Here is a 26,084-nt window from a genome sequence, read left to right as displayed (position 1 = left end):
TCTTCACAGGCGTCGACACGACGATTTTTCAATTCAGCAGTCAACTGACGTGGGACCCATCTCGCTGATACCTTATTGAAATGCAGAATATTATGCACAATGTGTTGAGCTGAACCAAAGCTAATCTTCATTATTGTTGTAATTTCTTTCAGGGTAATACGCCTGTTGTCCTTTACAAGCTGTTCCATTAGCGCAATGTTATCGTCGGTCACTACGAGGTGAGCCTGTCCCGGGCGAGGAGCATCCTCCACAGATGTTACACCACTTTTAAACTTCCTACACCACTCGTATACTTGCTGCAGGGACAAACACGAATTACCATACTTTGCTGCCATCCTGCGATGAATTTCAATGGGTTTCACACCTTCACTACTCAAAAACCGGATCACCGAACGCTGTTCTAATGCGGTGCATGTGGACAGTAGGGCGGTCATCTTGAAACTGCTCCTGTGCTGGCGCTTGTTTGACTAGACTCTTCTGCCACCTACTGAAGAAAGAGAATACTATTAGAAACAATATTGCCAACCTTCAAGGCAATAGCCAACATTTGAAATGTATAATAAACTTGTAAGGTTTTCGTTTGATCCTTCCTCGTAGTTATCAATGTCATCCTGATGGATGAACCTTTCCACTGATATGCATTTACACGGATGGACACAGAGCCAAGGGCAAGTTATCCAATGCATCTGGAATATGGGTTTCCAGGAAGTCTCGGTAGGTGTTTCCCACACACTGAGAGTAAATTGTTGTTAATGCCTCCTGGGACTGAACACATGAGGATTATCGTCCGCTTAAACATTTACATTATGGTAATTGAAGATGCCTACTCGTGTGAGCTGAGTCTCATTTGTAAACACTATTACGAATGGTAAAATGAGATTAACGGCACACTGCTGGTGGTATCACTGGCAAAAGCGTACTGCCGACCAATAGTCTGCAGCTAACAAAGACTGTACTTGCTGCAGGTGATATGGCTACAGGCTCACTCGACGACGTACACGCCATATCTGCATGTGGTTTGCACGTAGTTCATTCTTCAGGAAGACATTGATACAAAAATCATCTTCCGAGCTTAATTAGGAGCTCAGCTATTAAGGATTAAATTGAGTCACATTGAGAATGTGACTATTTCACACCGTCATGCAGCTCAATGGCTGTAACTTTGTAACAGTGTTGGGCAAATTTCAATTGAATTAACAATTAACAATTAATCTGTAAATTTAATAGTTAATTGCAATTAACAATTGAAATAAGTAATGGTTAATTGTTAATTGCAGCTGGCCATTGAAAAAGGAGAATCAATTGCAATTGATCAATTGATTGAAAGTAATTGCAGTGGAAAGTAATTGCAATTGAATTCTGTAATTCAATTGCAATTGAAATTAATTGGCAATTGATTCAATTGCAATTGATTTCCACAGCAATTATTTTCAATTGATTGATCATTTGCAATTGATTTTCACTGATTAATTTTCAACACTGTAGTTCAGAGAGGACGTGGGTCAATGAAAACTTTAGCCACTACCAATTGACTCACCACCCGTCGTGACTCACGACCCACCGTGACCCACTCTGACCCACCACCCATCATAAACCACTCTTACCCACTGTGACCCACAGACCCACCAAAACCCATTGTCATCAACTCTGACCCATGATTCACGCCCTCTTCTCTACTGACTAAAGAGTTTAAACTTGTAATAAAACAAGCCTATAAAATTATCACTCATCGGAGTTTGAATTTCTACGATCAATCGCTCAAGCACCGCACTAATACAATAACGGCGGATCTGACCTTTCTAATATAAATAAAATAGAGTTTGTTCGTGTGTCTGTCTGTCTATCTTTGTGCGGCCTGTGGACGAGACGAGTGGACGAGACGAGTGGACCGAAACTTTTCAAAATTTGGTCACGGGTAGCTTGGTCTAGGCCCCAGACCAAGACGAAGAGTTTTTTTTAATTCCTTACTAGGGGGTCTCCAGTGGACGTTTACCGGGACCGGCCTGGGGACCAGAAAAGTCGACCGAGAGTTACCAAATTTTGATCAAAGATACCTTGGTCCAGGTCCCACACCAAGCAAAGCGTTTTCAACAAAATTCGAACCAGGGAGTCTCAGGGGGGCGTTTACCGGGACATGTAAAAGTAGAACGATATCAGTGTCGATTTCATAGTTTTCGCGGTCGCTAAGATCAATGGTGAAACTCCGATCACATTAACTTCCAAATTCACCGTATTCGGCTGCGGGCCGTGGGTCAACGGGGGGGGGGGGGATTCCGAAACGTAAAAGTAATCCAAAATGACCGATATTAGTGTCAAATCCATGATTTTCGCGGTTGCTGATATCAATGGTGACACTACCATTAGCGATGACTTTCAAATTCATCCACCGTTGTATGCGGGCCTTGGGTCACCAGAGGGGGGAATTCCGAGACATGTAAAAATAATCGAAAATGACCGATATTAATGTCAAATCCATAGTTTTCGGGATAGCTGAGCTCAATGGTGAAACTCAAGACCGCGTTTATTTTCATATTTAGCCCCCATCAGCTAAGAAAGGGGGCATTATAAAGGGGATCACGAGACATGTAAAAATAATCCACAATGACCGATGTCAAATCCGTAGTTTTCGCGGTGGCTGAGATCAATGGTGATACTTTCATTAGCGATGATTTTCAAATTTAGCCACCATTGTATGCGGGCCGGGAGTCACCGGGGGTGGGGAATTGCGAGACATGTAAAAATAATGGAAAGTGACCGATATTAGTGTCAAATCCATAGTTTTCGCTGTCGCTGAGATGAATGGTGATACTTCCACAGGCGTTGACTTCCAAATACAGCCCCATCGGCTGTGGGCCAGAGGCATTGTTTTTTTTTCATAATTGGAACCAGAGGATTATAGGAACTTTTACTGGCATAAGTAAAAAGTACTAGAAAATGGCAGATGTTAGTGTCACATTCATAGTTTTCGCGGTATTGGTTGGGGGTTGGTGGGGGCCAGAGGAGATTTTTTCACAATACGAACCAAGGGGGTCTAAGGGGTGGTTCACCGGGACATGTAAAAGTAGTAGAATTTGTGTCGAATTTATTGGGGTTGCTCAGACGTATAGTGACACCCCCGATAGTGTATACGTTCAAATTCAGCCCCCAACGGGCTTCCGAATGAAAACACATGTACGTTGTTGGATATATATTCACACAAAATATATCCAATTTTAGAAATGTTTTTTAATTGTTCTCCCGTTGTTCAGTTCGTTTACATTGATATTTTATCTGATCCATGCGAAGAACGGGCATAACAGCTAGTACGAAATGGTAAAGTGTTTGTTATAGAACAAATTACAATGAATTCAATTATATAGATAATAATTATAATTAATAATTATTTCCTTGTTGAATTATAGATACTTTTCAGTGGAAAACTGAATAAAATTTAAAAGTCCCAAATCAACGTAAAGTAGACTAACGTAAAGGAAGAATGTATAAAATTTTCCATATAATTAAGCTTACAAACTTAAATGGAAATTTAGCTTAATTACATGGAAATTTTTTGTGTCGTTTTGTGCTCCTATTTCCTCGTTTTCTGCGTCACCGAAAATGGGTCAATGCTATCCTACAAATATGGCGGAACAAGTTAATGCTGTTCCGTCAGGAACTAATTCGAGGTCGTTTCCTTCACATCATCTTGTGCGTGTTTTCTACCGTTTTGTAAGCCTATTTCCACGTTTTGTGAATCAATGGTAGTGGGTCAAAATGGGCATTCAAAGTGGGAAGAAAAATTATCCACTCTCCCACCAGTATCGAATTTCAAGGTCGCTTTTTCGCATTGTTTAGTGCATGTTTTTACCGTTTCTGCGCATATTTTCACGTTTTGTAGGCCAACGAAAGTGGGTCAAAGACAACCTACCAATATGGCAGAAAAAGACATATCCATTCCACTTTCAAGGTCCATTTTGACACTCTCCCACTGATGCACAAAGCGACACAAATCATGCATAAAAAATGTGAAGAAAACGACCTCGACATTCGATGGTGACGGAACAGCATTATGTTATTCCGCTATACTTGTAGGCCCTTTTGACCCATTTTCGTTGTCGCACTAAAGTGGAAATAGGAGCACAAAACGATACGGTACAAAGCAGGCACTATACGATGCGAAAGAAACGACCTCCAAATTCGATAGTGGCGGAACAATGGCTTTATTTCCTCACACATTGATGGACCATTTTGACGCATTTCTGGTGATGCTCGAAACGTGGAAGTAGGCGAACAGAACGGTACAAAACACACACTAAACGATGCGAAAGAACCAACCCCGAATTTCGATAGTGGCGGAACAGTGAGCCATTTAACTCCCACTTTAAAGCCCCGTTTAACTCACCTCGGGTGATGCACAAGACGAGAAATAGGCGCAGAAAACTTAAAAATAGGGCACTAAACGATGCGAAAGTAACGATCTAGAAATTCGATAGTGTCGGAACAGTGGGTCATTTTCGTCACACCTTGGAGTCTCATCTTGACACACTTCTGGTGACGATCAAAACGTGGAAATAGGGGCACAAAACGTAACAAAACAGGCACTAGTCAATGCGAAAGGAAGGACCTTGAAATTCGGTAGTGGCGGAGGAGTGAGTCATTTTCGTCACACTTTGGAGGCCCATTTTGACACACTTCTGGTGACGCGCAAAACGTGGAAATAAGGGCACGAAACGGCACGAAACATTCACTAGTCGATGCGAAAGGAAGAACCACGAAATTTGGTAGTGGCGGAGCAGTGGGTCATTTTCGTCCCACATTCGAGGCCCATTTTGACCGTCTTCCAGTGACACACAAAACGTCGAAATACGCGCACAAAAGGGTACGCGATGTGAAATTAACGACCTCGAAATTCGATAGTGGCGGAACAGTGGGTCATTTTCGTCCCATCTTGGAAGCCCATTTTGACCCACTTCCGGTGACGCACAAAACGTGGAAATGGGGGCACGAAACAGCACGAAAATTCAGTAGTCGAGTAGTCGATGCAAAAGGAAGGACCTCGAAATTCGATAGTGGCGGAGAAGTGGGTCATTTTCGTCCTACCTTCGAGGCCATTTTGACCGTCTTCCAGTGACGCACAAAAGGTCGAAATAGGCGCACAAAAGGGTACGCGGTGTGAAATTAACGACCTCGAAATTCGATAGTAGCGGAACTCTTGGTCATTTTCGTCCCATCTTGGAAGCCCATTTTGACCCACTTCCGGTGACGCACAAAACGTGGAAATAAGGGCACGAAACGGCACGACACATTCACTAGTCGATGCGAAAGGAAGAACCTCAAAATTCGGTAGTGGCGGAGCAGTGAGTCAATTTCGTCTCACCTTTGAGGCCCATTTTGACCGTCTTCCAGTGACGCACAAAACATCGAAATAGACGCATAAAAGAGTACGCGATGTGAAATTAACGACCTCGAGATTTAATAGTGGCGGAACTCTTGGTCGTTTTCGTCCCACCTTGGGGACTCATTTCAACCCACTTTCCATGACGCACAAAACGGAAGTAGACGCACAAAACGGCACAAAAGGATGTGAAGGAAACGAACTCGAAATTCATTGGTGGCGGAAGAGCAATAATTTGTCCCGCCATATTTGTAGGCCCATTTTGACCCACTTCCGGTGATGCACAAAATGTGGGAATAGGCGCACAAAGCGACACAAAGCACGCACAAAAGATGCAAAACAAAGTACCTCGAAATTCGTTGGTGGTTGAACAAGTTAATGACGCCGTGTGCACCAATATAAGTATATACTGTAGTTCTTACCAGGGGGCGCGGTAGGTCAGTGCTAGAGCGTTCACCTCCGGTGCTTGAGGTCCCTGGTTCGATCCCAGCTCGCGCAGTTTGGACTTTGTGATGGACAAACACCGTGCTCGTGGATTTTCTCGGGGTTCTCCCGTTTCCTCCCACTTTCTTCATTTCATTCATTCCCATCATCACCGTCTCCTTTAGCCTAACCGGCATAATCGTGGGACGTAAAACTAAAGATTTCATATCATTTTTTGTAGTTCTTACCATCAAGGCTGAGAACTGCACGGTCCAATTTTTTAGCCAAAGTAGAAGCCCAAGCGGAATAGTGATGATGTCAACCGGCCCGGCTCGGTTCAACTGAGCGTACAGCTTGAGCTGGCTTGGTTGGGATTACCCATCGACTGGGCTCAATTGAGCCAATGGCTTGAAACGGCTCGGTAAAGACGAGTTATCGACTCGGCTCGATTGGAGCCAATGGCTCGAACCAGCTCCGTTGAAACGAGTCCATAGGCTGGGTTCGAGTTAGCTTAACTAAGCCAATGGCTCGAACCGGCTCGGTTGGGGTAAGCAATCAGCTCGGTTCGGTTCGGCTCATGTGAGCCTTCGGCTCGAGCTGGCTCGGTTGGATGAGCTGTTGGCTCGGCTCACTTCTCGGTTCGGCTCGATAAGTGAATGAGCTGTGAGCGAGCCGCTTGAGTCGTTGACAACCCTAAACCCGGGTCGAGCAGTTTTAAACATGTTTGGCTGGAGTCCCATAACTTCTAACAATTTTCGGCTCGAGCCCGAATACTTGCTCCTCCTGAACTCAAACCAAGAACCTCGTGATCGATGTCATTGTCTCCTGAAGATTTCTTGACTACCGACATCGACAGTTAAGCAATTTTTAGTATTCCGATACAAACCGCCTATATTCCATGTTTATACATGTACACGGTGTTATAATAATAATTAGTTATATTAGTAGTAATAGTATCATTGATAATTATATTGTCTATGTAGGATACTTGAAGATAGTAGTACTTGGAACTACACAAAGGATTTAGCTCGAATTGGCTCGACTCGACTGGAAACTCGATCCGAATTCGAGTCGAGTTGGGGGAAATTTTTCGAGCCGAGATCTCGAGTCGAACTCAAAGATGTCTGCTTCGAATCGAGTCGAGTTTTAAAGAAAACTCGCTCGAACTCGCTCGTGCTCATTCCTATTGTATGCATGACGGGCATATAGAGTTCTTTCGAGGGGGATAGAACCATAAACATAATATTTAAAAAAATACTTAGTTTCACGGCTTTCTTCCCAGGGGGGAAAGGGATGGTAGGTATCCAGCATTTCTTATAAGTACCTTATTTGAAATATGTAAAACAGTAACAAGTAGACAATATAATATACACTCATCTTCTTATCTTCAATTTTAATTGCTGATTTCAATTGCAATTAACAATTACAATTAACAATTACAAGTTTCAATTGTCAATTGCAATTAACAATTGGATGTTTCAATTGCACCCTTTGCAATTGACAATTAACAATTAAAAGTTTCAATTGCCTGGTGACCAATTAACAATTAACAATTGACGAAAATTTAATTGCAAATTTTATGATTGAATTCAATTGCAATTGAAATTAATTGTCAATTACAAATTGAAATCAATTGCAATTGAAATCAATTGCAATTGATTTTCAGAGCAATTACTTTTAATTGATTGATCGATTGATTTCAATTGATTTTGCCCAACACTACTTTGTAACGACATATGGTCACATGAACTTTTTTACTTCCTACCCATAAAGAATCCACCCCTGAAATTTTGCCGTCTTTTTATTACACCCTGCATATACGGCAAAACAATACTTCAGCATATTTATAGACACTGACACACACTAAATTACTGAAGCTTATATTTTTTCCCGTTTGTTATTACTTTTCCGTACAAGAAGTTCAGGGAAGAAAGGGGAAAGTGAAATTCCCGTTACAACAAAATCCAATTATTTTATATTTCGATTTTTTATTAGTAAATACAAAATATACCGCGAGTAAATTTCGATGTCGAGGTGTATTTAGAACCGATTTTAACTATGATAAGACATATTTTGCACCCACTTTACTAGTGAAGTAAATATGCTACTTTCTCACTTTGAATCAATTCAAAATTAGGCATTTCGCTTTTTTCGATACTGTATCCGTTTACCTTCCCAATGTTAAATAAATAGTTGGCTTGGTTTATTCTGTCATTATCACTGAAACATACATCAATAGGTAGAATTAAGGCTCTATGAAAGAAATAATTACCTCTAAAGAAATACTGCCAAACCGTCGATCGCGAGTTACTAGTCCCTCACAGGAACATTTTCGGTAGATCGCGTTAACACTCTGGTTGGCTAACCTTTATCAGAGTTGCTAATTTGGTTTAAAGTCGCTAAATCTACGGGATTCAACTTCCAGAATAGCGACAAAAAATAATATTTCCGATTAGCAAATTTTTTGGTGATTTTTAAATGACGATTTGGCGACTAATTTACAAATCTAACGACTTTTGTATTGTGGAACAAATCAAGCACTCTAAGTTGGAAGCACTTTTTATATGTTCGTTTTCCTCTTATTTATTTGAATTAGCCCAAGCGTCAGTGAGTTCGGCAAATATATAGTCTATATTGCGTATGAAATCTCCAGAATCCCGCTTTGTTTTCTGATAGCCTACGTATTGCCCTCTAAGAGATGTATTTAAAAAAAAGAGATGGTAGTTATTTTAGTTGGTAGCTCATAGTACGATTTAAAAACGGTACGGTAGCTCGGAAGTTTGATAAGATTGGAGATCGCTGCTCTAAATGTTAGCTTATGTTCAGACCCGATTAAAAAAAAAAAAAATGTATACTTCATGGAATATCTGAAAGATCCCCGAAAATTTAATCGAAATTCAAATAAACTAGAAAATTCCATCAGTAATAACTCTTGTTTGCTTGCAATTGCCTTAAGTTTCTACTGTTAAGTTGGTCAGTCAGAAATTTCAGCCATGATAAGAACTTTGGTTGGAGAAACATCATCCAAAATGACCGAAACAGGGCCGTGCCATAACTTCTGGTGGGCAGGGGGGGTCAACTACCTACCAGGTAATCTCCTCGCCGTTCGAAGGGGGCCTATTGTAAGAGAAAATTTTCTTACTCCATATAGGATACGAACATGAAATTACAAATGAAGCATCAAACAGGTTCACTACATTACATAAACAAAACAGCACACAAAAGGTAAATAAAACAAAAATGAGTCGTGGGCTCGTATTGCTTTGAAATTTGTCAACATTGTCCCCTTAATTAATTTGTAACGTATGGAACGGGCTCAGTAGCGTAACTAGCGGCCCCGCCGACCCGTGTGGGAGGGCCCACAGGCTCTAGGACCCCACAAAGAGTAAGACGAAGATGGAAAGAAGGGGCCTATTTTCGAATTTTGCGAGGGGCCCAAACAACTTTTCCTAGGGTTCCCAAATATTAAATGATTACCCCCCACAAAAACATAATTTACGGCGCTGTACCGAAGCTTTCTCTGTTGAGAGAAAGTATGATTTCATATCACCAAACACACTTAGAAACATCTAAAGAGCAGGAAGAAGTGGCATCTATCTAGTTTTGGTGTGCAGCTTGAAACTAAAACTATGTTTCGCGTGTACAAATATTTAAGCTTTTCGAGCAAAGCTAACATTTTTAAAAACTTTAACATTTAGATACCTCAATAAAACATTCTCCGAACACCAGGACTATTAGCGAAAAACCGGGACTGCTAGCAGAAAAACGAGAATTTTCCGGTAAGTCCTTGACATGTGGTCAGCCTCCTTATATTTTATTTAAGCGTATGGAATTTGAATCTACGTATTGAAGCGCCTGTTATACATTTGCGATATACCTTATTGTTAAAATCTTTCTTTTCTATATAATGATCGGGTTCAAGAAATTTATTTCATTAGTAGTTTTAGTTTCTTTTGTTACTCTTTTTGTTGGGGCGTATAGAGTTAGACAATAGTATAGCTTTAACTGAGCATCTATCTTATACAGGGTGTTTCAAAACAACACCGACGTTTGGGAAGTGATTCCTGACACCACAATTAGACAAAAAGTATGGACCGACCTGGGTGCACAAATGCTTCCTTTCGGAGTTATAGGCTACCGAAAATATGAAAAAAATTAAGCTTAAGGGTCTATTACTCCGAAACTATTAGGCCTACCGTAGTCGGGTAAAGACTTCACGTAGGAACTAGTATGTGCCCTATCCAAATATCCAAGTTTCAGAATCTTGCGGTACTTGGTGAGTACTTCAAATTATATACCCGTAGCCAAACTCCCTCTATAAAAACTGTTGCGTAAGTAACGCAGCGTTCTGAAACATGTATTTTTGGATAGCTTTCATATTAGTTCCAAAGTGAACTCTTGACCCGACTATCGTAGGTCCGATACTTTTGGATCTATAGACCTTTAAAATTCATTTTTTCATGTTTTCGGCAGCCTATAACTCTGAAAGGAAGCACTTGTGTACCCAGGTTGGTCTCTTTGATGTCAGAAATCACCTCCCAAACGTTGTCAGTGTTGTTTTGAAACACCCTGATAAAGATAGTGTATCGTCCACATAACGGTAGTATTTTGTGTATTGTAACAATTTGTTTTTCGGTTTTTGTATGGCAACTGAATGCTAACAGTTTGTTTTTCAACTTTTATTTCTAGCTCGGCCGTCCGTTGATTTAGCACATGAAACGTATTACAATTATGCTGAGAAATATCGTATTAAATGTAATATACTTGGATATCCAATTCCTGATGTCAGCTGGTATTTTAAGAAATGTTACAATTATCCAGACTGCGAAGGAGATTTTGAACTGATAAAGGTATAGTTTTATGTATTATCAGCATTAGGATGTTTATGGTAAGTTTTTGTTGGAGAAAAATGAAGGCAAAAGGTGCTAAAATAAGGCAACAATAACAAATGAACAACTAAAAGCGGCTAGTTCCATATTTTGACAATTGATCTTTTATCTATTTGAAAACAACATAATATAAATTATGTGCCACCTTTTAGAATGTTCTACAGATGTTCCATGTTTATATGAACTTAATATTTCGATGAGAGTATGTTTTCAGTTTGACTTTAATAGCTTGATGATAGTGTATTTTCACTTTTAGTTTGATGACAACATGCTTTCAACTTTCAATTTTTCAATAGATACAACATACACCTCTTTTCCGTTTTCTGTAAACCTTTCACTGATTAGCCTTATTAATCCAATAGCATCTCTTGTGCCCTTGCCTGCCCTGAATCCGATCTGTTCTTCCTCAACTTTCTCGTTTGTTCTTCCATATAACCTTCTGTTCAGAATTCGAAGCAAAATTTTTGCTGCATTAGATATGAGATTTATAGTTTTATAACACCTCTTTGGGTTTCATTTCTTAGCCATCGGTATCATGATCATCGTCAGGAAGTCTTTTGACCATTCTTCTATTTCATATATTTCATTGCAGAGTTGGAACAATTCTTTGTTGCCCTTGTGTCCCATATTCTTAATGAATTCGATTGGTATAATATTTATCCCAGTTGCCTTTCCATTCCTAATCTCGGATATAGCGTTTTCAAGCTCATTCCGAAGAATACTATACCTTTCATCATCCTACTGTACTTCACTTTCTACTTCAATACTACTTCACTTTCTACTTCTAAGCCACACGTCTATTCCTACTTTCATTTAAGTTCTCAATATATTCTTTCCATTTTCGTAATTCTTCATTTTTCTTGCTTTCTTCCCATTCCTATTTTCTATTGCCATCGTAATATGTTTTTGTTTCCTCCAAAGTTCCATAGATTTTACCTTCTTGTATATTTCCTCCTTTTTTATAATTCTTTCTAATACTTCTACGTCCTCGCATTTTCTTTTGTAAAATGCTACCCTTGTTCTTCTATTTCCCTTCGTAACTCCTTGCTTAACTTCCAGTACATTTTTCTGCCCTCTTCTGTACCAACATGTTTCCATCCCTCCTTTCCCTCATTTTCTGCAACATATGTTCTGTAAGCCATGGTTTCATAGCCATTTTGTGTTCGCGGTAACCTACTACTTTTACTGCGGTCTGCTGTATGCAACGTTTAATATGCTCCCACCGTCTGTTAATGCCTGGACTTATACGTTCCTCGTTTAAGTATTTTTTCTTCGAATTTTTCAACGAAAAGATTTCTTACTTCCTTGTTTCTAAACTTTTCAGTATTCAACATCTTGTTGCCTAATTTTCTTCTGACTACATTTTGAGTTGAATATCTACTTTGTCTAACACAAGCTTATGATAAGAGAAAATGTCAGGCCCCGGAAAAGGCCTTCGCGTTGTTCAACCTATTTCGATATTTCCCCTGAATCATGACATAGTCCGTTTGATATTTTCGGCCATCTATTGAGGATTTCCATGTATATCTTATTCTCTTGTGATGATTGAACCAAGAATTCTCAATATATGTATATATCTATATATTTATATAAAACTCGAGCTTTCCTTGGTCATTTGGTTAACTGGTTACTAAATCTCATTCACTGATCAAGTTCAATGTTTTCGAAGGCTCTTGAGAATCGAAATAAGCAACTTAGTAGTATTTGAAACATCGTAACTCTTTTAGTAATACGGTACTAGCCAATGCAACAATATTATGGAAACCATAATTTCATGTATGATTTGTAAATATTTCATACGGTAATGCTATATATTATCTCTTTTGATCAGTCAAGTGAGTACCAGAATGTTATCCATGACAAGGAGAAGATATCAACGATGGAGATAAATGCGACTGAAACTGGACTTTTGTCCTGCAAGGCTTGTAATGAACTTGATTGCTCAAATGAGACTGCCTCTTTCTTGGTTGTTGGTAAGTACTAGTACCTCCTTTCCATACCATATTTTACGTGTATGTAATGAAGCACTTTTTACTTCAAAAGTAGGATGTAGAAAGTAGGATGTACAGTATATGAGACACGTCCACAAAATAAGTGTTGTAGGGTCCTCGCGGGCAGATTGAATTTGTTATTGCTGTCTTGATCACACTGCCGTTGCCGTGTAGCTTAGCTCCAACGCTTTCCAGCGAGCCCATCACACATCACTACAACCACAACTGTGGCCACAGTAACGTCTCCCGTGAAAGATGTCAATAAAATATGCCACCAACTGCGAGATTTACAACGTTATCCGTTATCTCATTGTGAAGGGAAAACCTTCGTTTGAAGTTGATGGCGAAGGAACTACGAATCGTACGGGTGTTTTTAAGTGGTGTCGTGAATTTAAAAACGGCCGTACTGATGTGCACGATGAGCAAAGGAGTGGAAGGCCGTCGATTTTGACTGATTCACGCATTCCCCTGACCTGGCGCCTTCAGACTATCATCTGTTCACCTTCCTAAAGATGCACATGGGTGGGGAAAAAAGTTTCAACTGAAGAGGAAGTGAAGATGGAGGTGAGGAATTGGGTCAAAGGGGTGGCGGCAGACTTCTTTGACCAACGCATAAAAAAATTAATCCATCGTCTCATTAAGAGCATCGAGAAGGATGGCGACTACGTGGAAAAATAGTTCACATACCATGTACTGATGTAACCATGTAAAAGTTTTGTTTTAAATTTTTTTGTTTTCAAAACCTACAAAAATCTAGTACACTTATTTTCTGGACGCCCCTCGTGCATCGAATATTTCCGACAGGTATAAAGAACTAAAGTTACTGCACAGAACAATACCAAGATTTTGCGATAAAGCTGTACGAATATAGAAGTAGTAAGCGAAATAAGTCAAATAATTGCACTTTTACATGTCGCAGCTTCTGTATTATGAGCAAAAGGAGGATAATTATTCACCTCTCCGTCCTTTGCTAAAATGATCGGGGATAAACAATGATCTTTATCTTAACCAAGTTAGCGTAATAGAATAATAAAGCCAAATTTTACCAAATAAAAGTACACCATGGATCTTTATTACAACGAGGTATTGTTCATGTTCCTGTGACAATTAGAAAGGGGTACTACGGCTGCCAACGTAAAGGTATACGATTATCTTGAAATTTCTGTTGGTCCTGAAACAGTGCATTTTTCGTTCTAATCCACTTTGTACTGTAATGTGCTACAGTGACTGCTTTTATTTACAGATATTCCTGACGGTTTCGGAATTATAGAACCACCAACTACATTCGAAGGAGATGACATAGCATTAACATGCCGAGCCTCAACTTATAGCTATACAGATGAAATCCATTGGTTCAAACTACCAAAATATGATCGCATTATAAACGAAACTGGTAAGATATTTGATTCAGATTTTATTTTCAACCTTTTTTCTGTGCTCTCTATTTCATTTCGAACATTATGCTATGTTATTTTCATCTTACTATGCTTTTATTACTATTCACATCATAGTGTTCTCTGTACTATTTCAAATTTATTTTATATTACCATTATTTATTTTTATGTAATATTCCATATTGATCACGTGTTCATTTTATGCTATTTTGTTTACTATCTGTATAAAACTTTCTATATGATATCAGGTATTTATATTGTAAAACTTTATTTAGTATTTCTAATAATACTTTCTGTATAACATTAAGTACATCTTTAATAATATATTATGATTATTTTATTTATTATCTCTATCATAATATTTTATAATAAGAATGATTTCATTCATCATTTATATTCTCATGTTATTATAATTATATTTATTATAGTTGCCATTATATTCTGTATTGTTTATACGAAGAGAAGTCAAAAAGTAAAGGAACTTCGGAGAAAAGGTATATTTATTCTAATGATAAAAACTGAAACATATATATTATGGTACTTAGATCTTGGTAACGCTATGATACATTATATTTTAAAAGTAATTCATCTTAATTTTATTTACATAGTCACTTGTGTTTATTAAATCCTATTACTCGACAAAGTTTAGAAAGAAATTGTGTCATAAGAATTATTTACATTGTTCACGAATTATAGTCTTTGTTACGAAAACCTGATACTGCAAGCTAGTAATATTACATTAAGAGAATTTACATAATGAGGCCATTATATAACTGTTAGGTAACTACTATCAAATCAGCATTTTAATTCCAGAATTGTATCAGCAAATGTTTGTAATGTTGTATGAATCTTTGTATTCATCTTTTCCAGAAATTTCTTAGATTGACAAAATTTAAATTATCCGGAAAATTGTGTCTTGAGATTTTAAGGATTTTTGGTCAGCAGAATGTTCTTTCTCAACTGAATTTTCTCAAGAGTTTCCACATGCTGGCTGAGACCATTGTTGTTTCGAAGTTTCTCTGAAATCTGCAATCTCATGTTTTCGGTTATATAAAATTGTTTCCTTGGAGATAGCAGGAAGTTAGTAGAGTTAAAGAGTTAGTATAGTGTAGAAGAGAGACGCGACGGAACAGTAACGTAGAGAATCTCGAACCGGGCAGTCGATTCGAACCTCCTAAGTAAAACTCTAAAGGTCGCGCCTAAGTTTAAACACATAAACGGACATATCATAGTGTTTTCGACATAGTATTATCTTCAAAGTGAAGAGTCAGAATAACTAATGCTGAAGTATAAGTGTTTAGAAGTTTCATGGACGGTTCTTGTCATCATGTATTTTGGTTGCCAAGTTTGATACTTCCAAGGACATTTTACAATAACCAAAGCGGACCTGCAGAGAAGGACTTCTGACAATATGGGTGCAGCAGCACTCAAGGTATGAAATTCTATTTGGCCAAATTTCTTTTTCTTTTATCCTACACAATCTTTCCGGTATTTAAACACGTCCAATCTAAGAACACACAATACTATGTCCAATAAATTGAATTGACATGAACATAAAGCTTCTTTCTAAGTTAAACATCGAGAACTCATTAGTTATTGTTCAAATTAGTTTTAGTTTTCATTGTATACAATTTTTGCCTAACTTTTAGGGGCATGTTCATAAGAGAAATTTCAGATATTCCTCTGAGTTTGGTCTGGTCTTCTCTCTTTAGCTACAATCCCCTTACGCATTTAGAACTAGAGTAGACCAGACTAACAATATATTACATAATCTCCCTGCACTTCAACGCACTTTTCGCAAGTTTCCCGATTCCATTGAGAAAAAAAAGCTTTTCGGTTTCACGACTAGCCAATTTTGTACTGTATCAATGACTAGCTGATGATTGACCTTTAAATTTCTTGACCTCTGGAGGTGATGAGTGTTTCCAAACCATGCCTTACTTTCCGGTTCGTGATAATGTACCCAAGTTCGTGATGATGGCCTGCCCGATCTTTCCTCGTCACATAAAGAGGTTCTTCCCTGTTTGAAACGTTTTATCCATTTGTAGATCTTCCTTCGCGATAAATAGTTGTCACTATGCTGCGCGTGCATTCGACGAATAATTTCCGCAGACTTAACACCTTCCGCAAACAAAAAGCGAATCACTGCTCTCATATCCTCTTTGGTGCAGATTGACAATGGAGCTGCCATGTTTAACGGTCTACACTCCAACGACTAACGCGGGAATAAGAGTGAAACGTTGCATAAAAGTGTTGCAGACAACATTAGTTCAGCGCTGGATACTAGCAGTGTTACCAAACCCTAGTGCGAGGAATTACGTCTCTTTACTTTCTGACTTTCCCTCGTACATATTTTATATTACTGCATAATACCATTTTATTTCTTAACTCTGTTATAGTATTCTGTATAATCACAAGAATATTTTATAGTATCTTATTGCCGTTTGCACTAGAATTATAATAATTTCAAAGCCATTCACGTAAAATACAAAACAAACATGCATTCAAAACCAAAAATTAAAGTTGTATTAATACATATGGTTAGAGTTACATCATAAGAAACGATTTTATCATGATCGTAAGTATTTTGATTGATATTTTGTTTATTATATGACTAATTAACATAATAAAATATTTAATAAATTTACCGTTATGTCCGTAGAACAAGATGCAATAATATTCTGAATAGTATTTAATATTATCGACATTTTGAAGTGGCACGCGAGGTGCAGAACTGAAATTGACTCTCAGTGTTATTTAACGATTCCTTTTAGTAGGATTACAAAATAAACAGTTATAGTAATGTATCGGAACGTCTCAATCTTATAGATCAGGAATGTTGTCAAAAATACAACTTTAGAGTGATCGCAGTTTCATGTCGGTTGTACTGCTTCGTTAATCAGTACTGCTGTATTTCGTCAGGACATAAATATATTACAAGATATTAAACTGCTAATTAGAATCGCATATTTTTGGTCTTCTTAAACTATCTATCGTATGTACAAAAATATGTGCAATTTTTTGGTAATTAGTCAGAAAATTACATACGTTTCCTGTGTGACGCATTATCGGGGACATTGAAGAATACTTTAATGAGAAGCTATAACTGTTTAAACCAACAGACAAGTACTCAAAACTTCACATTATTCCTGTATGTTGGAGTCAGTGTACTCCATTCCCAAGACTAACCTGCTACTTTTGGATATTTGGAAAATTCCCTATATTGAGCCTTTTCTTGAATTTTGATTTCTTTAAATAATTAATACTTTTCGGACCAGAGGATGTACTCATTTATTAAAATTGAAACAAGTCATAACAGTTTCCATAACTTAACGTTATCTTCATCAGACGTTAAGTAGCAGAAATATCTTCATAACATTAAATTAATATTGTATAATTTTAATTGTTTCATTTTATAATTTTCAATATGTAAAAATCAGATGCTATTATAATTTACTGTTCCATTTTAAGTTTTCAGTATAACTGTCTTTTTATAATCATTATTATTTTTACTTTTCCTTTTCATTATTATTATTATTATTATTATTATTATTATTATTATTATTATTATTATTATTATTATTATTATTATTATTATTATTATTATTATTATTTTAATAAATTATTCCAAATATCAGTTAATTTTGAAGTTTCCAATCAATTCAATATTCTATCATATAATTTTATTGTTATTGCTTCTCTTAGTAATTTTTCATATCCTTGATTTTTTTTTACTTCCATTCTTTCTAACAACCTATCCTATAATTCATGTATTTGAAGTCCATTTTGCCAGTTCATTAATCTTTCATTTCCTTATTTCTTAATCCTTTGTGATTCTTTCTATTTTCTTATTATTGTTCTATCATTAGACCCCTTCCCAATCTATATCATGTCCTGTTTCTTTTACATGTTTATATATCGCGTTATTCTCTACTTTAAGTCTCGATTCATCCCTATATTGTTTTACTCTTTTTTTAAGCATTTTCACTGTTTCTTCAATATATATCACTTCACTTCAATATTTCACTTTACAATTTTTACACTCCACTTCGTGCACACTTGTATACTTCATACACTTCATACAAAATTTAATGTTATGAAGTTATTTGTGCTAGTTAACGTCTGATGAAGATAACGTTAAGTTATTGAAACTGTTACAGTTTATTCTAATTTTAATAAATAAGTACATACTCTGGTCAGAAAATTATTAATTATTTAAGTAGTAGTTCCAGAATCAAGATTTATTTCTTAAATATATATTTTTTAAAATGTAATCTTTCATTTGATAGTTTATTTTATAATCCCATCATTTATCTAATGCACCTCTATCCTAATTTAATTTTTATTCCTTACTTCTGATTGAAATATTCGTAAATAAATTTTTCAATTGGCGAAGAAGTGTTACGCATTATTTATATACCTTGTTTATGGTGATAGTTTCTATTAAATGTTTAGATCAAAATCACACAGATATCAATTTTCTTTGCTGACTCTTATATGCGTTCTGTTAATAATGCGTTCTGTTAGTAACTTTCCTTTCATTTACCTGAATGGTATTAACTGACACCAATGTGTATAAGTTGACACTAGCAACTCTTTTCATAAATATCTGAATGAACTTTTTTTGCCAATAAAGTAAATTGTATATGCTGTTAATTGATGTTATAAATTTGTAGTCAACCTTAGAGCTGCTCTAAAGTCTATTTTTGTAGCGCTGTTTGTAATCTGTTTTATAATTTCCGTCATAATATTACAGTTAACTATTTCCATGTGTATGGCAATCGTAATATATATATATATATATATATTTGCAAATTCTTTAAACTATCTACTTATAATACAAAAACATCTCAGTTTGTGAGTAACTTTAAATCTTAATAGTTAAGAAACCATTAAGATTTAAAGTTTCATTTCGCTTGTTATGCTCCATTTCATTTGTTACGCCGTAGGCAGGCCGGTAGCCATTCCAAAAATCTAGGGGGGCTGATTCAATCAAATTATAGTTCATCAAAATATTAGAGTTCATTTGCAAGCTTATCGTGAAAATTTTAAATGGAGCAATAAAAATTTAGGGGGGCCCGGGCCCCTAGACCCCCATGGATCGGGCCTGGCCGTAGGTTCAAAGTGGAAGATTATTAAAAATGTTTTTTCTATACTAACATGAAAATTTTCGTTGAAAGAAACGATAAAATACTTTGTAATTTGAGTCATTCGAACATTTATCAATTGCGCTTATTTATATGAATTTTAGTTACAATTTCTTTATTTTGTAAATGCTTATTTTGTCTCGAAAACCAAAAAAAGAAAGCATTATAAAGATAAAATACCTTGGTAAAAATGCTCATATTGTAGGTTTTGGCCTTTGGTACTGTATAGTCGTATAATGGAGACGAGGACAGAAGACCCCTTTCGGTTTATTGATATTATACACTAATTATATCATAATTTCATTAGAATACAGTATATAAGTATGAAAAGAAACAGAGAAAAGAAAAAAAAAACATATTTGCTCAGCATTTTACGATAGTGGCTGGCTGAAGTCCTTTCACAACTGAAGTCTGTCTGTAAAATCCTAGTTTCCTTAGCACTGATGAACTCATTGATACAATAAATAAATAAATAAATAAAATAAAATAAAAAATAAAAAATAAATAATAAAATAAAAAAAAATAAATTGGCAATAGAAATGTGGCGCTTTACAGAACTAATAACTTTGGAACATTAATAACTATCGGAAATCGCAAATAAAATTAATCAGTAACCAACAAATGTCGTACCAATAATCAGTGGCGGTTTTAGTGGGTAGGTCGGGTAGGCACGGGAATATACAAAAATTTGAAAAATATATAAACACTAAAATATTCAATATATAGTAAATATATTTTCCTCTATTTATATTAATGGTAGATAATTATTTAACAAATAGCATCAACCATTACTGTAAAAGTAATTTCCTACTGTCATTAATCAATTAAATGTGTTTATGTATCCATAAGCGAGGGAACATGCCTACCCAAAATTAAAATCTTAAAGCCGCCCCCCAATGTGTCTGATATTGATGCTTTTACAGTATTTATAACAATCACTTTTATTTCTCTGAAAATAAATATTGCGAATAATGGTCTGCAATTTTGTAAAGGCTAATCGGACTTCTGGCAACAAATGATTGCGAATTTTACATATTTTTATTTTCCTTACATTTTGTATTGGTTGAAAATTCTTACAAATATATAGCTTCTATCTAACTTATGAAAAAAAAAAAAAACTTATAAATGTGGAAGAAAATGAATGTAAAGAACATCAGAATAGACTTACAGGTTCTCTGTTCCCAGCTAGCTAGCTTTAAGTATAAATTATTAGTTTTAGATGCACTTAAATAATATAACCACCCTTCACACAACACAAACAACTGTTTATGTATCAAATCCATTGTTTCGTAGTTTAGGTGATATGATAATCAATTAAATTTCCACCGTCATTGTTATTTCTTTGCTATTCAATTTATATATATATATATTACAGTGGCGGATCCAGGATATGATCAAGGGAGGGGCTAAATCATAGTTTGCCGCTTTATGCAGTGTAAAACAGGATTGAAGTCCATTTTATCCAGTGTATATCTAAGGGTCAAGGGGGGGCTATAGCCCCTATAGCCCCCCTTGGATCCACCCTATATTACTGTCAGGAAGAAATGAAAAAATATGTTTTCAAATAAATAAAAGTTATTAATATTATTAATAGTAGTAGTAGTAGTAGTAGTAGTGATGGTGACGGTGTTAGTATTCTTATGCTGTCCCCAAAATGTTATAAAATGAAAAAGGATTATTATTCACATGACTATAAATATCTGTTAACATTTTGGCGACTACAATCCCTATCGGAAAGGGGGAAATTTATTGATAAATTATTTATTCAAATGGGATTTTATAACAAATATAGTAGTGAATAGTGTATAGCAAATATAGCAATAAGAGTGTCGATTTATAGAGTTTAGGAGTCGATCGACATTGGTAGCACTAAATTCTAAACGAGAAATCTTGAGAAGATGAGGGACATTCTCTTACCATTTAAAATGAAGATATATTAAGAGAAATAACAGAGCAATTCTTACAAAAATTAAACTGTTTTAACTTTATGACAAGGGATTTAGCTGCCAATCTTGATTTTCTTGTTATTGTGTATCTTTAGTGTATTTTTATGTTATAATCTTTTATTCAAAGAATCAATCTTTTATGTTAAAATATGATAATAAGTGAGCAAGATTTTCCCATTCTGAATGTACAATATTAAGCAACGTTGACACATTCTTTTAAATGGTAGTTAAATGAGACTAATTTGCGTAGTTCTGTTAATTGTAGACTGTTTTTTTTTTTTAATTTTTTTATATATCAGTTTGAATCTTATAATTCTTATAGATTAACCTTCTGACAAAGGCGTTAACCTGCTCTAATAGCCATTCTATACTATTCTGGTGTATTTAAAATGATTATATATAGGTTAACGTATTTCTGTATTTTTGCCTATGAGTTGTTCACAGCACTTAAAATAAAGTTATTATTATTATTATTATTATTATTATTATTATTATTATTATTATTATTATTATTATTATTATTATTATTATTATTATTATTATTATTAATATAAGTTTGATAGAAGATAGGATTTGCAACGAATACAAAATGTAAAGAAAAATAAATGCTTGCAAAATTCACAATCGTTTGCTACCAACTAAGAAGAATGTTTGAAATATTGCAGATAATTATTCATAATATCTGTCTTCAGGGTACGGGTGTTATAAATTTAGATAAGTACTAGCTGAACCTGCGCCCTCTACACAGCGCATCATTCACATATGAGTATGAATCTCTTTGTCACCCCTCACAACATCTGTACATGTCCCTTTACAGATACAAATGAAAGACGTCTTGATAAAAATCGGCAACGGGTACCTTAAAGGAGAGATTTATTTTTTAAAAATATCTCGCACTATTTGCAAGATTTGAGCCTACTTCCTGTTGCAGTTTCTACTTCATGTATAATCAATGTTTACTTTCTTCTTGGATGCAGTATGTAATAAACAAATACGTTACACACACAATTAATTATATCAGTGATATATGTTGTTCATTAGGCAAAATACTCCAAACAATAAAGATTCATCTTAGACTGGAGAAATAGTCAAACTTAGTTTTTCATTATAATTTGGCTATGAAAGAAATGCCTTAGAGATATACAACCCCTGCATACAAATATGTGGTGTTGGAATGTATAACTCATAGGTTATGATGGCTTACTTTTTAAAAATTTCAACACTTTCAGTGTACTTCTAAAAAATATAGTGAAGAAATAACGGCCATTTTTTTTTCAATAGTCAATTAGAACTGGACAATCTACACAAAATTTGGAATCGACCAGCGAAAACCGATTGTGGTTTTCGTGATCTCATTGTCGAAAGGATTGGAGACAAACATGTAAACTTTTCTGGCCACAAACATATAAACCTAGCATTTTAATATATAGATTAGTAATATGTAAGGTAGAAACTCTTCTGTTGTATTTTGTTGTATAGCGTTTGTATTTTGAAAGTTGTAAAAATCATGAGTTACGAATTCATTATGAGTTCTTTTCAGTTTAGTTTCAAACAGCTACATGCTTGAATTTAAGTATGTGTGTACATTAAAATATATTTCTATCAAATTAATTTGGTGTTTCTCTACATGAACATCAAACAAAATAGCTACCATTTGTCGTTATGGGTTCTAGCATTCTCCTGCCGTTTCGAATATTACGTACCAGCTTTCCTTTCTGTTATTTCATTATTCCCACCAGTCTCATCAGCTTGGTACCTTCAATGGATATCAAGCAATTTAAATCCTTACATACCAGTGGCATCTATGTAGGTGTCATGAAAATATCTCTCCTATTAAGGGTCTATTAATCCTGGAGATGCTGAAATTTGTTAGTGGATGAAAGGCAAGACTTAGCTCTACTATTTCTCGTTAGGTGACAGCACTTTACTGAGAGAAAATAGAGGAAAAGTGTTATCTCAGTACATGGCACCTAAGAGAGCATCCAATCATGTTTTGACAAGAAATAATTAGCAACTTCAAGATCGGAAAAGGAATACCCTTTGTCTTTGATCTTCGCTCAGTGTTGCCAACCTTAAGCAGGATAAATCCCTTCAGAACATCAGAATTTCCCTTTTTCAGTCCAAATGTTCCACAATGTGAATAATTGTTTTTATCATTAATGTGAATGCTCTCCTCATGCGTACACAATAACTATGCCCTATATAACGATCTAGACAGTCTTTTAACAGCAAATGAAACCGGTATTACAGCACGCACACACCTGGAATGCAAGGAGTTAATAATCACTTTAAAAGTGGTGATTATTTATTTATTTATTTATTTATTTATTTATTATTTTTTTGTTAGCGTATTTACTTCTTCTTCTGTTTCCTTGTTACAATAATAAATAATTTTCTTTAAAATACAATTTAAAGTTGTTTTCCTTTCAAGGTATCAGCGTAACCAAGAAGCAAACAAGATTTTCGTATGAAACTACCCTTTTGCTAGAGAAGATTTCTAATAGCTCTTCAGGAAGTTACGCGTGTATAGTGGCAGATCGCAGCACTAATGAGCTCTTGAGCGAGAAACAGTTTTTCCTAAAAGTTAAATGTAAGTAAAATGTTAAAGTTTGCATTTCAATGCACTAATATGTATAATAAATATGAAAAACAATTATTACTTGTGATTGCCTCGCTAAGCTAAAAATCCTCTGATATGTTTCATTAAGAGTCTGCCTACTAAAAATAATACAAAATTTACCATTTTTCTTTTGCTTGTTTTTCATAAGCGAAAGGAGATAATGAAATGCAACCTATCACAATCATAGATAATATTATTCTACAACAGAAAATATAAACCTGAAGAACTTTCAGCGTTGCCATCCGTAGAAACTGCAGTGTTGTCAAAATAATATTTTCCCCAAAATCTAAGTTAAGGCAACGACTAGAGGAACGAACTCAACTCCATTTGATTACGTATCATGTGGTCTTGGAATGTTGCGAACTACTTTCTAAATAATAGTTGTATTTAGTTTGTAATAAACAAAATAGTTTTAACATACAGTTATTAAAATTAAAAAATAATGTTACTTAGAAACTAGTTTACAGGATACCAAAACAACATGATATGTAATCAAATGCAATTGAGTTCGTTTTTCTAATCGCTGCCCTAACTTATATTTTTGGGAAAATATTATTCTGACAACACTGTAATTTCTGTGGATAGCAACACTGAAAATTCTTCAGGTCGATATTTTCTGTTGTAGAATAACATCATTTATGACTATGGTAAGTTGCATTTCAGTATCTCCTTTCACCTATGAATAAACAAGCAAAAGAAAAACAGTAAATTTTGTATTATTTTTAGTATGTCAAGCTCCTAACTGGGTTCTGATAATTTAGTCACGCAGAATCTTTCCTCTATAACCGCTAATCATTTCAACTTTCTTTTGCTTCTGGTGTGAGTGGCAAAAGGAATTTCCCTCTTGACGATAAGAATAAATAATCACCAAACCTGTCGCCATGATAAAATTGAGTAATTGACTTACTATATACACGTACAAAACTAAACATCAACATGAGGCAACATTATGCGTGACCAAGGTAATCGAAACTAGTTAACAAAATATAGCAGAGGATTTCAGGATTTCAATTTGCCTGTACACTCAGAGGTAACAGCTATTTTGGATATTTATTATTAAACTGTTAAGTATTTTTGTGTTATCAAGTCTTATAAATGTTTTGATAATTGGCCTATACTTAATAGAAAATACAACATTTAAGGGGTTATTATTATTATTATTATTATTATTATTATTATTATTATTATTATTATTATTATTATTATTATTATTATTATTGGTGGTGGTTGTAGTATGTTGATGTAAATTTAATAAGGATGATAGGAAAGCAATAGAAAGAAATGCAGAAGTCTTATTAAATGTTTGAAGGGACATGGGTTTATTCTAGAAGTAAATGCAGAGAAAACTAAATACATGAATGTTCGTCGGGATCGTAATATTGCATATTATGGATGTGTTAAAATATCAAATAATACTTTTGATAAAGTGGATACTTTCAAATATCTAGAATCAATATTAACAGACAAAAACCATATTCACGAAGAAATTAAATATCGACTAAAAGCAGGGAATTTGTGTTATTATTCAGTTCAAAATCTCATGTCATTGTCAATTCTGTCGAAGAATTTGAAGCTTAAAATATATAAAACAATAAGCATGTCTGTTGTTCTTTATGGTTGCGAAACATGGTCACTTATCTGAGGGAAGAACGTAGACTGAAAGTGTTTGAGAACAATATCCTGAGACGAATATTCGGATCCAAGAGAAACTTGAATGGGGAATGGTGGAAACTTCATAATGAGGAACTACAGAATTTATAACGTTTACCGAACATGGTTAGGATCATCAACTCTAGGAGACTCAGGTGGGCAGGTCATGTAGCCAGAATAAAAGAAAGTAGAAACGCTTTCAAAGTTTTAACTGGAAATCCAATCGGAAAACGACCATTAGGAAGACCTAGATGCAGATGGGAGGACACTATTAAGATGGTCTCGCAGAAATAGAAATGCAAAATAGAAACTGGGTCCAGTTGGCTACGGATAGAAGTCAATGGAGAGCTCTTGTGAACGTGGCATTGAAACTTCGGGTTCCATAGGCCCTAGAGTTAGTTGATTGGTGACTGTAGCAGAGATTATAGTAGTTGCTATTGTTGTTGAGATAGTACAGCTAAGCCTGGATAGGTGGGATCGGAAGGGATCGCCAACTTAATCCCACTTACCGAATTTCTTACTTACCAGCTTCAAAAAGTCAATTCCCTACTTATAGTGGTAGTGTTGAAACACAAGATTCCCAGCAATAGAGGTTTCTCAGTTATCCAGGTTCTACTTATCCAAGTTTGATTGTAGTAGTAGTAGTAGTAGTA

The 26,084-nt window shown here is 35.4% G+C and overlaps 1 protein-coding gene across 1 annotated transcript in view; it reads left to right on the top strand.

Moving 5' to 3' along the window:
• LOC145670742 (vascular endothelial growth factor receptor 1-like) overlaps nt 1–26,084 on the top strand; it is a 325,002-nt gene that overhangs the window by 202,732 nt on the left and 96,186 nt on the right. The window contains exons 9-12 of the mRNA XM_081739513.1: nt 10,484–10,644; nt 12,515–12,656; nt 13,918–14,067; nt 23,593–23,751. Of these exons, the coding sequence (XP_081595639.1) occupies nt 10,484–10,644; nt 12,515–12,656; nt 13,918–14,067; nt 23,593–23,751 (612 nt within the window). The remainder of the gene's footprint in view (nt 1–10,483; nt 10,645–12,514; nt 12,657–13,917; nt 14,068–23,592; nt 23,752–26,084) is intronic.

Source organism: Thermobia domestica, chromosome 14, assembly GCF_964235325.1.
Source record: "Thermobia domestica chromosome 14, izTheDome1.hap1.1, whole genome shotgun sequence".
Lineage (NCBI taxonomy): Eukaryota > Metazoa > Arthropoda > Insecta > Zygentoma > Lepismatidae > Thermobia > Thermobia domestica.
Note: the sequence above shows the minus strand (reverse complement) of the source record. Positions and strands in the feature narration are given on the sequence as shown.